The 11,559-nt window shown below is 38.5% G+C and overlaps 1 protein-coding gene across 1 annotated transcript; it reads left to right on the top strand.

Moving 5' to 3' along the window:
• Window positions 1-112: 112 nt before the first annotated feature.
• Window positions 113-11,429, top strand: LOC146612083 (Golgi-pH regulating cation channel-like). The gene is made up of 20 exons (XM_085379220.1): window positions 113-266; window positions 1,539-1,596; window positions 2,043-2,140; window positions 3,581-3,697; window positions 3,916-3,963; window positions 4,053-4,094; window positions 4,345-4,471; window positions 4,551-4,612; window positions 4,782-4,965; window positions 5,075-5,174; window positions 5,297-5,390; window positions 7,056-7,129; window positions 7,269-7,375; window positions 8,072-8,130; window positions 8,223-8,326; window positions 8,425-8,501; window positions 9,112-9,176; window positions 9,260-9,312; window positions 9,497-9,527; window positions 9,653-11,429. Exons 1-20 carry the CDS (start codon window positions 150-152, stop codon window positions 9,692-9,694), a joined length of 1,659 nt encoding a protein of 552 aa, XP_085235346.1. The 5' UTR covers window positions 113-149; the 3' UTR covers window positions 9,695-11,429.
• The last annotated feature ends 130 nt before the right edge of the window (window positions 11,430-11,559 follow it).

Below are 11,559 nucleotides of genomic sequence, written 5' to 3'. Positions count from 1 at the left end.
GCCTGCCCCTCTGTCAGGCATATATAGAAGGAGATGGTTTCCGCTCTCACTGTATTCGGTGTTATGTTGCACTCTTGTGGCGACCGCGGTAACTACAGGGAGAACAACCCGGAGCTGGATGCGGACACGAGCCTGTTGACCTGGAGTAGATGCACAAAAAGATGTCATATGATCAGGTGCATTGGTTGTGTTTGCTGTTTTTTGCCTTGGTTTTCCGTCCTGGGACAGCGGCAGAGGTTTCCGTATGGAGCATGGACATCAACTCGGTCAGTGTCTTTAACATATGTGTCTTTACCATTATTACATAGTCTCTAAGCTAAGTCTTCCATGGTAGCTGTTAGCCGAAGAAGCTAACTAGCCCCCTCTTTCTACCTGGCGCAAACACTGTCGTTTTGCTTTGACAGCTCTTGTTTGGATAGTCTGACACGACAAGTCGCTTATTCGCTTATTACCCCGCTTTTAAACCACAGATTTTCGTTTCATTAACGCTACTATTTCTGTCTGGACATTCAAAAGGTGATATTTTTCTCAGTTCCATTGTGTAAAAGCAGGTGGTGTCATGTTACAGCTTCGTTTGCGTCTGTGTTACACAGGAAAAGTAATTCTAGTTTAGAAATTGATGGCTCAGCCGGTGATATTACCTCACTAAATTCAAGGTGAGCTAAAGGTGCTCCCGCGTGACGTGGATAGGCGATGATATGTGGAAAAAATACGTGTTGCATCATGTTATAAAGCTTAGGTAGATATAGTGGTGTCTTGGTATTTCTTCATATGTTGCTCTGGGTCCAGACCGTTTCTGTTCCAAGGAGCCAGACTGTCATTTTTTAAGTGGTGTTAAGTAATAGTTTTTCACGCTATCTGGAGGGCTTCAAAGGTGTTTCTTAGGACATTGCCTACTTTTTAAAAACTAATTTTCCTTTGGTTCAAATCATCATAAATGTGTAAGGAGGAGATATAACAGTGAGTGTCTACAGCCATATGTAAAACACAGTGGAGGCAAATGACATTGGTACACTCAGCGATGGATGGGCCTCCCCAAAGAAGAAGAGCTTTGGAAGAAGCCTGGAGAACTATCCCTGAAGACTACTTAAAGATAGAAAGTTTCTCTTAGAGAGTTTAGATTGTGTTAAAGGATAAATATGTTCAGACCAAATATTGATTGATTAGTAATGTGCACACTTCTGTTTTTCCATTATATGCTGTATTTCCATATATGTTTGCATGTGTCAGTAAACCGCTGTACCTATTTTGTTATATATAATTTTAATATGACAGGTATTTAAAAAAAAAAAAAATTCAGGAAAAGATTATTAAAATTGTGCTATCACATAATTTGTCTAGCACAGCAGCTGCAGCACCATTGTTTCCAGTACTCAGCACTGTATGCATCACACATGAGCAGATGGTGGTCCATAAAGCCATGTCTTTATGTGTAAATTGTACATTCTTTCTGAACACAGTTCAAAGGAATCTGCAGAAGTGACACATACAGTGATCGCTGATGAGCTGCTGACTGATGTGTCTCTGTTGGGTTTCAGACGCAGGATGCCGTTTTTCGGAAGACCCTGTATGCCAACACCACCATCTTCATGAAGTGTAAGTAGCCTACGTTCTCTAAGGTGTAGATGGCCAGGACTGTGGATGTGAGGATTCACACATAACTGTTGACTGGATGGCATTGTTGTGCTGTGATTTACATCCCCCACAGTGTGTTTATGGCTCTAACTGGTATCCAGACATTGCAGATAAGTTGGATGCCCTGCAGCCTTCAAACAGAATATCTAGAGTCTAAAAGCAAAATGTCAGTGTTTAAAATGATGAATACTCTTTGAAAGAGTCTTATCTCCACAGTACAGATTGTACTGTGGTATAAATTTCTCTTCTGTTTGTAGAACTCATTGCTGGCATTCCTCTAAGGAAAATTAGACACTGACCTAGAATAGAACCTGGAATACTTTGAACTCCACTGACAAGTATTTGCTTGTCTGAATCAGCTAGTGGATTCTAAGTGTTGATATGTTCTTCTTTCTTCTATTTTTCAGTCCAGGGTGACTCAAGGCGGTGTAACAAAAGCTTCGCCTTCAACATCAGTTGGTACCTGCGCTCCTCTGTTTGCTATAATGAGGTCTTTAACACACCAGTGAGTATACACTAGTGAGTCTTTGAGTAAAGAAAACAAAGATATACTTTGGATAAATTTTGGTTTATCAACTTTTTTTCAGGATTTAGATATATTGTGCATCAACTGTTTGTCAGTCAGAGCAGCTGCTGTTTCCTTCCTGAAGCGATTTCTTGGCCTTGGCCTCAACTTCCATCTGGCTCCTTGTCCAAGGGCTTCTCAGACTCAGCTGCAGTTTGCTTTGTTGCTGTCAGACTTTAAGTGAGGGTCACAAACAAGGATACGTGGAGGTCACCTGTAGCACAAAGGAGACTTTGAAGTCAGATTTGATTTGTAAGGTTTGGTTCCTTTCAAGCTTGAACGTCTCTTCCAAGAAAATGCAAAGCTGGAAGGAAAGTAGTGCAAGTCCAAAGCAGTTTTACACCAGGAAGGAAATTCACTGCAATAAACAAACTTTACATTTTTCATTTCATCCATCCATTTTCTGGGCCACCTCCTCCAGCTCCTTCAGAGGCATTCATCCAGCAGAGAGATGTAATATCTCTCTATGTCCTGGATCTTCCTCTCAGTATAATATCCCTGAAACACCTCATCTGGCTTCTTTTAATGTGGAGTGATAGCTGCTCCAACCTGAGCCCCTCCTGAATGACTGAGCTCATTCCCCGTGAAGGAAGCTTATTTCCCACTTTTGTGTCTGCCTAATTTACCCAGAGTTCATAGCCAAATGTCTTGGCAGGAATGTAGACCAACAGCATTGGTTTCATGCTTCATGCCAATAGAGCAACTGCAAAAAGCACAGACAAAATCCTGAGACCACCGAACCCTCCACCCTTTACCCCTTCTCTGCGCCTAGAAGTGCTGTTCATTTAAGCTGAAAAGAATTGGCTTTACATCCATCCGTCTTCCGTTTATCTAGTTCAGGTTTGTGGTGGGCTGGAGCCTAATCATACACCCTGACTCAGTTGCCAATCTATCACAAGGCACTTCAAATTTTTATTAAATAAAAAAGATCTAAATGAAATGAATACCTTCAGATTTAGTCAGTTTTACTGTGTGGGTTTGATGTAAAGCATGAACACACTTCTGTTTTGTAAGAGAAAAAATAAACCCTGTTTGTGATTTGGATGTTTGGATCTTACAAAAAATGTATTTACTATCTGAAATACTTTGGGCCCTTGAAATTAGGTTCCACTTACTTGCCTGTGTTTGCACTATTCAATGAGTCCTGTGAAGGCTGGTGCTTTTGTCTTTGTGATTCAGCATTATTTAGCTGGTGTGTAAAATATTGTCATATGCATATTAATGGTCATTTTTATATGGTGTCAAATATTTAGCAAAATGTGTTGAAATACAGTAAACTCAGTTACTGCTGTGATTGTCAAGTATCATTGCAATAACATCCTGTCTGTTCATTATAATAAACATAACATAAAGTACATGTTATAACACACTGTTTTGCAGGACAACAAAGCAAGGAACATGTTTGGCATGGAGCACATGCTGAAAGATGGCTGGAGTGGCTTCTACAGTCAGGGCTACATGTACTTTGACAACTGCTCCTCTCTCTTGCTACCAAAGGTCAGTGACAACGATACCGTCCTAGATCACTGTAGATGGCACATAAACTCATTTATTATGTGTGTGTAATAGTCCAGTTTCTGTGCAGCAGTTATCCAATACTGATGTAAGTCCGTTTTTAAACATGTGAAACTGCTCTTTCAGAGATTTCCTGCATACACTATATTATATATGCATATCTATTCATGTGTATTTGTTTACTTTGGCCTTTGTTTTAGGTCTATTACCCAGACTTCAACCCTTATCAGCCACTGACTAGCCCAAAGGTGCGTGATCGACACTGATCTTTAGACGCTTATTATAATTTTTCATTGTTCTTATCAGAATAGCCCTAAAACTACTTTTTTTCTCTTAGAGTGACCCATCCAATCAGAGCTTCTTTTGGTCTGAAAAACCGGTAAGACATTACAACAGTGAATAAACGTTATATTTTTAATTTTTGGAGGAAAGTTTTAATCCTTTCTGGGGGTATTTTATATTCCAGTGCTCATGGGAACAAGTGTAATAATGATAATCCTTTATTGTCATTATACCAAAAGTACAACAAAATTATATGCTGTCTCATTCAATGCAAAGAAATAAATCTATAAAAAGTATAAGAAATTGCTTCATTCATCAGATTTAAAAGTCTAAATCTTCTTTTTTAGGATATCAGTGCAGTGGCCAAAGCTTGGGAAGACAGTCCCTATCTGTTCATAGTGAAGGTGCAGCCTTTGTTTCGTGGCGCTGATGATGAAGCTGAGGGAGGAGAGCAGTCCAGCTTTACTTTTTCAAGTGAGAAACAACCATTTTGCATAAAGAGCTTTAGAATCATATTTCTTTAAACAATAACGCACCTTTCTTTATTTCCCAGTGAAAGTGGAGATGAAAGGTCCACATGAGTACTCCTCTCCAGCAGACTGGCCTCTCATGATGGTATAAATCCTCATTTTCTGTAATATTTAATTGCTATATCTAGGAGTAAAGGGAGTTGATGAATTCAGACATGTAAAATCTTTCACCATAGCACTGGAACCTGAGTGTATAGCTTACTTATTATCGATGACAAAGCTGAGACTGTCTCCCACTCTTGCGCCCATCACAGTTCTTCATGGTCATGTGCATTGTTTACGTGCTGTTTGGGGTTCTCTGGCTCTTCTGGTGCGCCTGTTATTGGAGGGATCTGCTGCGGATCCAGTTCTGGATTGGTGCCGTCATTATCCTCGGCATGCTGGAGAAAGCGGTTTTCTACTCTGAATACCAAAGCATCCATTACAAAGGAGACTACGGTTGGCAGATTTTCCACGCTCGCTTGTTTGTGGTATAAGTTTGTTTGGTTTTGGTTTTTCCTTTTCATATTTTGGCATCTGTTTTTCTCTTTGTATTATTTTTTTGCAGTGCTAGGGGCTGTGATTTTTGCAGAGTTGCTCTCTGCACTCAAAAGATCTCTGGCTCGAATCCTGGTCCTCATTGTAAGCCTTGGCTATGGCATAGTCAAGTGAGTTGATTCCTGAAAGGTTACCTGATTGTATATAGTCTCTAGTGGATAACCCACTGCTGTTACTTGTTTTAAACAAGCTCTTAGTATTAATGCATTGTTTTATTCTCCCTTCTGCTTAGGCCCAGGTTGGGCACCACCGTACATCGGCTAGTAGCTGTTGGAATTTTTTACCTTCTCTTCTCCTCAGTAGAAGGTGTGCTGCGAGTAACCGGTGTAAGTGTCTAATATTGATAAGAAGCAGATGCAAGTCTTTATCTTGCAGTCACCCTTAAGAATAGAAATCAGTTGTTAGCTAAATATTTATTGTGTGGCAGCTTTCAAAACCAAGACTACAAAATACTTTTTTATACAAGAACAGTCACACATACATATTCTTTTTTTAAATAAATAAATCATGCCCTAAATAAATAAAATACATTTGAACAAAGGTTGATTTAAAATGTCCTTTGAAGGCATACTCTCTGCTGATTAGGACACCCTTTATACTTCACTTCTAGGACCACATATTAAGTTTCAGTGGCCTCACATTAATTGTATCCAGGCAAGTGAAATGAACCCACTGCAGTTCAGTTAGTACACATTATTTGTTGCAGCCTCTGGAGGGTGATTGAAGCTGATGGCTGTGATGTATTTTTGCATAAAAATGTGGCTTGGTGCAGCAGGGAAGGCACTCTCTATATATAAATTTGATTTGAGTGCAGGAGACCATAGAGAGGGAAGGTTACACAGGGATTCTGTCTCTGGGAGGCAGACAAGTGATCATGATAGAGAATGACAAATTTGATCTATGAGTAATTTTTCGAAAGAAGCTAAAGACACAGGAGCGAGTTCAGCAAACGCAATTTAAACGTGAGATAAGAAAGACAGCAAGGAGAATGAAGTAATGAAGTTGATTAGAATGTGTTTTGTAATCTTAACACAAGCTCATGTTTACCCAACACTTTCATAGCATGTACACGTCACCTTTCTTCTTTTGTGCTCGAGGTGATCATATTTAAATAAGATGCCGGAGTGCCAAATCCTCACCTAACGGTTGCAAACTTGTGCAGCAGTCTGTATCCCCAGGCATAGATACTTCCTAAGTTTCACTTGCCAGAGCACAGACTTCTTGGATGAGCTGTTAGTACAGTTAACCATGCAGAAAACCACATTAAAAACATAATTAAATGCTCTGAAAGTCACCATAAATACCACTACAGTTGAGTGTTCGAGTTCAGTGACTGTCAATTAACACAGATGAAGCCTAGCAGAAAGTGTCAGCTACATCTGTCTGTCAGATAAAGCAGCCACACCCATAATAATGCACGACTCAGGTGAAACAGGTGAGTTATAAAAAGAGCATTTTCACATGAGTTTAGTCAGAACTTCATAGATATGAAACAGAAATTCCTCCACCAGTAGTGACGTAATTGCTGCAGGATGGAGATTTGACTGCAAAAATCACATAGGTGCTCACTAACCAGAGTACCAGCAGCTCAGTTGAGTCCATTATTGCAAAGAGATGTCCTGCAGACAAATTTGGCTTATCGCTACAGACTGATTCAGATTGATTGCCTTGTGTTGGATATCTGACAGCATTTATATGCAAATTTTCACTGATCTGAGTGTTTACGGTCAGTTTGGTCACGCCAACAAAACTTTTTGCAGTCATTCTCCAGGAGCAAAAAGATTCTACCAAATCACTGGGCTACAGCAGATCTTTTCTTTTGAAAGGAGATTGACTAGTTTTTGGAGTCGGCCTCAAGTGGACATTAAAGGAACTACACTGCTGGTTTAATTCTTTAGTTGCTTGATTCACAGTCAGTCTTTGCTCTATTTTGTGCTCTAAGTTTTCAACAGATCTTCTTCTGAAATGTGTCTCTTGTCATCTTCCTACAGGGCTTCTACGGGACTGTTGCCCTTGTGGCTAATCTCAGCCTTTCCCTCATTGACTCCTGTGTCATGTGGTGGATATCCTTTAATCAACTAGCCTGATGACTGCTCAGGTGTCACTGTGATTTGTATTATCACAAGCACTGCACATATAGGCATTTGATTGTATTTATTTAGAAGCTGTCCATAGACAGTGTTTTCCTTAATTTGCATTTACATTTTCATCAGCTTGTCTCAAACCACTCGTCTCCTCAAGCTCCGCAGAAATATAGTGAAGCTCTCGTTATATCAGCACTTCACTAAAACGCTCATCTTCTCTGTTGTCGGTGAGTTACAGCTGTACTGGGGTCTGCTTAGCTTCCACGTTTCCATCAGTCAAAAGATTACCGTAAACTATGAAGCCAATTATGAAATGGTAGAAATGTGCTGCACTTGCTCCTCTGTAAGATGTGGTCAGACTTGGAAAATATGTTTTATTGTGGAGGGTGCTGGAAGCTGGTGAGCTAAGCTAAACATGTAAACCTACTTCTGTATAAAGGTAATGAAACTAATATAACTTATAAAAAAAAAAGCTAATTTCTCCTAGAAAAACTAGGTTTTTCTATTGATTTACAAAACATGACATGTTAATGAGTTATAGTGCTAACTGAGGGCTGATTTTGTCTTCATTAGCCTTTTTGTACTTTATTATCAACTCGTGTGAAATCAGGTTTATTGTTTCCTTCTGTTACCAACTTGTATTTAAGCTCCAGTCTCCTGCTTTGTTTACTATGTAGCTGTCAGTGTGGCCAATCTTCATTTAACCCTTTACAAGAAAGGGAATCTGCGTATTTCCATATGTGATAAATATTTTTTGAACACATCTGTTTCATTTAAAAAAAAACAACACATCTCCAGTTTACCAATGCTGTGGCTAGAATTCCCTTCAGGTCAGTTTGTTGTTTGTGTGCTGTAGTTTCTGCGAAACACGTGTATTTTGTTTACAGTCATCTAAATCCTTGGTGTTTATTTTGTGTCCACAGCTTCTATCATATTTATCATCTGGACCACCAAGGTCTTCAAGCTGGTCGACTGTCAGAGGGTCAGTTTGCTTTCTCTTTTGGCTGAGTTATATTTATCTTGTACTGGATTTCACTGCTTTTCCCCTGAAATCTGTCCTTATCCTTTCTGCAGGGTTGGAGGGACTTGTGGGTAGATGATGCATTCTGGCGCCTGCTCTTCTCCACTATTCTTCTGGTCATCATGGTGCTGCTGCGGCCCTCAGCCAACAATCAGAGGTCAGCGTCAGTATGGAGTTTGGGCCAAAGTACCTCTGTGTAAGCTCGCGGTTAACGCGATTCATAAAGGTTTCAGCCTATGTGGTGTTTCCTTTCAGGTTCTCCCATTCCCCTCTGATTGATGATGATGATGAAGAGGAAGAAGCCAAGGAGCCCATGCTGAACGAAGCCTTTGGTACGACATTTGACTCCTCTTGTAATTTAAAGCCCCAGACAAGTGTTTGCCATATTAAACAGTGTTTGAAAAAGAAACTGAATGCTCATTTGTGTTACACAGTTAAGTTTCTTAGAAAAATGTTGGTTTTATTAAACTCTAGTGCTGTGTGTTGGGAGAAAAGGTAAAACAGCTTTTGATAAGCTTGGTTGTGTAAAACAGTTAGTTGCCATAAATGTAGTATCCTGCCGGCTTGTCATCTTGTGCCAGCTGATTCTTTACATTTTGATCAGTTTTGTTTAGGTTCCACAAACAGGATGTTTTTTATCCTATAGTAACAGTGTTTAAGTGTAGAATTGAGGCCAGTAGGCTTGTATAACACAAAAATATAAAACGACAGAAATCACAGAAATGTTTTCCAGCAGTTTGTATCTTCTGTTGTATGCTCTAATAAACCCAAATAATCACAATTTTCCTCACATCCTTTACTGACACTGTCTGAGCTTTGTTAAACCTTGTTTAACCCAATGACACATTCTCAGTCTGTTTGTATAGACGTTAATTGAGAAATTTATAATCATTTAATAGTATCAGAGTAAATGATTTCAACTGCCTTTTCTTGATTTTTCAGAAGGAATGAAGATGAGAGGCGCAAAGCCTGACATTAACGGCTCCCAGAAAATGTTGAGTAAAGAGGTAGGTTGACTTCTGACATTTTCTCTCCTGCGTTATTGTCATGTTTACTTAATTCTGTGTTTCAAAACTGTGCTTTTTGTCAGGATGAAGATCTAAAGTGGGTTGAGGAGAACATTCCTACTACTGTTGCTGATGTGTAAGTAAACTTTTATTTTGGTGAAAAACTGCTACACTAAATGACATTTGGATGGAAATGTGGAAAAGTACTATATTGCTGTTATTCAAGCCATATTCATAGTGTTTGACTAACTCCTGATGTGGGTGGTATATCCATGGCCTCTTTCTCTGTTTTTTTTTTTTTCTTTTTCCCCTCCATACAGAGCTCTCCCTGTAATGCTAGATGAGGAAGAAGTAAGGAGCCTTTTTACTTTACACATGCTAGTCCCATGATTCTACTCACACTTTAATCTATTTAAAGTCCTGACCTTTTACTATGACATCATTTAACAACCACACTGCTGTGTTTTTTTTTCCAGGAAATCTTGAAAACCAAGATGGAGAGATCCAAAATGGAGTAGAAGACGATCTGAGAGTGAAAAGAGAGGAATTCGACTGAGGCAGCAATGAGTGATCTGATTACCAAAAATGTTGGGGGGATGCATATCTGTTCTTTCTTCAGACACTTTTAAAAAAAAACCCTTTTATTTCACAGGCTTTCGGTAACACTACAGTAAGCTCTTATATTAACGCCATACTGTGCAACCCGGAGTGACTGGGTCGGCTGCTGATGGCATTCTGGGATAAAATACAAGCAGTTATATAGTATAGCATTTATATTTATAACTATTTTATTTGTTGAACAAAATGAAGGAGAAGCTGATTCTGTTACACAAGGCACTAGTTATCGGGAGATTTGTGAAAATTTTCTTTTAGTTTTTTTTGTTTTGTTTTTTTTAAAGACTATTATAAGTATTTAATGAAACATGTGATATCCAGTGCAAGGGATAGATGATCAAAATATTTGACAAAAGCTCCAACCACTTCAGACTGCACAGATAACTCCTGGACGGGTCAGAGTTGTAGGAATGTGAGGTCCTTTTTGGAACACAGTCAGGTATGACTTGTGATGCCTGGCCATCATCAAAGCCAAGATATCAGATGATGCTACAAACGGAAGATAATGAACATAACTGAAAACATTAAAGTAGTTTCATAATAGGATTATATTTAAGCCATTGCAGCATCTTAATCAACAATAGGTTATCTTCAGTGCTGTGCCATATATGTAAAAAAGATGCGTTGTTACATTACATATTTATTTGATCACACGATTTAATATTTAAATGTGCAAGTAACTCTATTGTACAATTAGCCATTTAGCCAGACAGCTAAAAGCAAATGTTTTAATGCTTAACCAACAAATATGTGTGTTTAATTGTTAACACATTATTACTGTAGTGTCTGGCTAACTGGGTCATTTTGAATATCAAAATAGTTAAGCCACTGTTAAAATCTGTCATGTTGATACTTGAAGGATATCACCGTCGTCCAGAAAATAAGCCACATCTGTTGATCTGGGAGCATATAACGATAGTTATGGAGCTATATCAATGCAAGGAATTAACTGTAATAAAACCGTAGGAGGCGTGTTCATTTTGTAGACACATGTCAGATCATTTCTTCAGGATGTCGTCCACACACTGATCAGTTTAAGTGAGTTGAAATTTGACTATATTTAATTGGTTGATAAGTGTAAAAAAAGTAAAATCCTGTTTGTAAGCATTAGTAGTAAAATTAAGCCTGCTTTATTTACATTTTTATGAAAAGTAACTTTTTTTTATAGTTTTGATTTCATATAATAGATCTAGAAACACTAGATATTGCAGTCACCAAAGTGAACACTTTTTTTCTAGCCACTGAATAACGAACCTGGATAGCTGAAAAATATACATGTAATTTAGTGTGTCTATAAAATGTGCTCTCCGACCCCCTCCACCAACAGGTCCAGAGTTTTATTTAGGTTCTCTGTTTACTTTAGTAGCACAGGGGAGTATCATTTCACCATTGTTACAGATTTCTCTGACCCTTTCCCAGCTACGCTCAAAAATAGCCTTATCTGGAATAAATCCTCATCCTTGTGTGATCTACTGCAGTATGTGTGGATAATTTTAAAGTTCTGAACTATGTTTGGTTTTTTTCTATTTGTCTAAATCTTGTTGACAATATTTTATTTCAGAGAGACACTAAAACCCTGTGTCTGGATTTGAGTCTGCATTGTATTGTGAAGCTGATAATATTGTATGGCTTTTTGCGTATGTCCTGCAAATAAATTTATATTGAAAGATGGTTGAAATGTAAGTTTTGTATAAACTTAGAATTATTTTGATTTTCTAAAAGACACGTTTAAATATATATCACAATTACAACATGTTCTTTTCTAGAA

This window comes from Diplotaxodon limnothrissa, linkage group LG19 (assembly GCF_057381915.1).
Source record: "Diplotaxodon limnothrissa isolate DT_005_m linkage group LG19, D_limnothrissa_male_GT1.1, whole genome shotgun sequence".
NCBI classification, from domain to species: domain Eukaryota; kingdom Metazoa; phylum Chordata; class Actinopteri; order Cichliformes; family Cichlidae; genus Diplotaxodon; species Diplotaxodon limnothrissa.
Note: the sequence above shows the minus strand (reverse complement) of the source record. Positions and strands in the feature narration are given on the sequence as shown.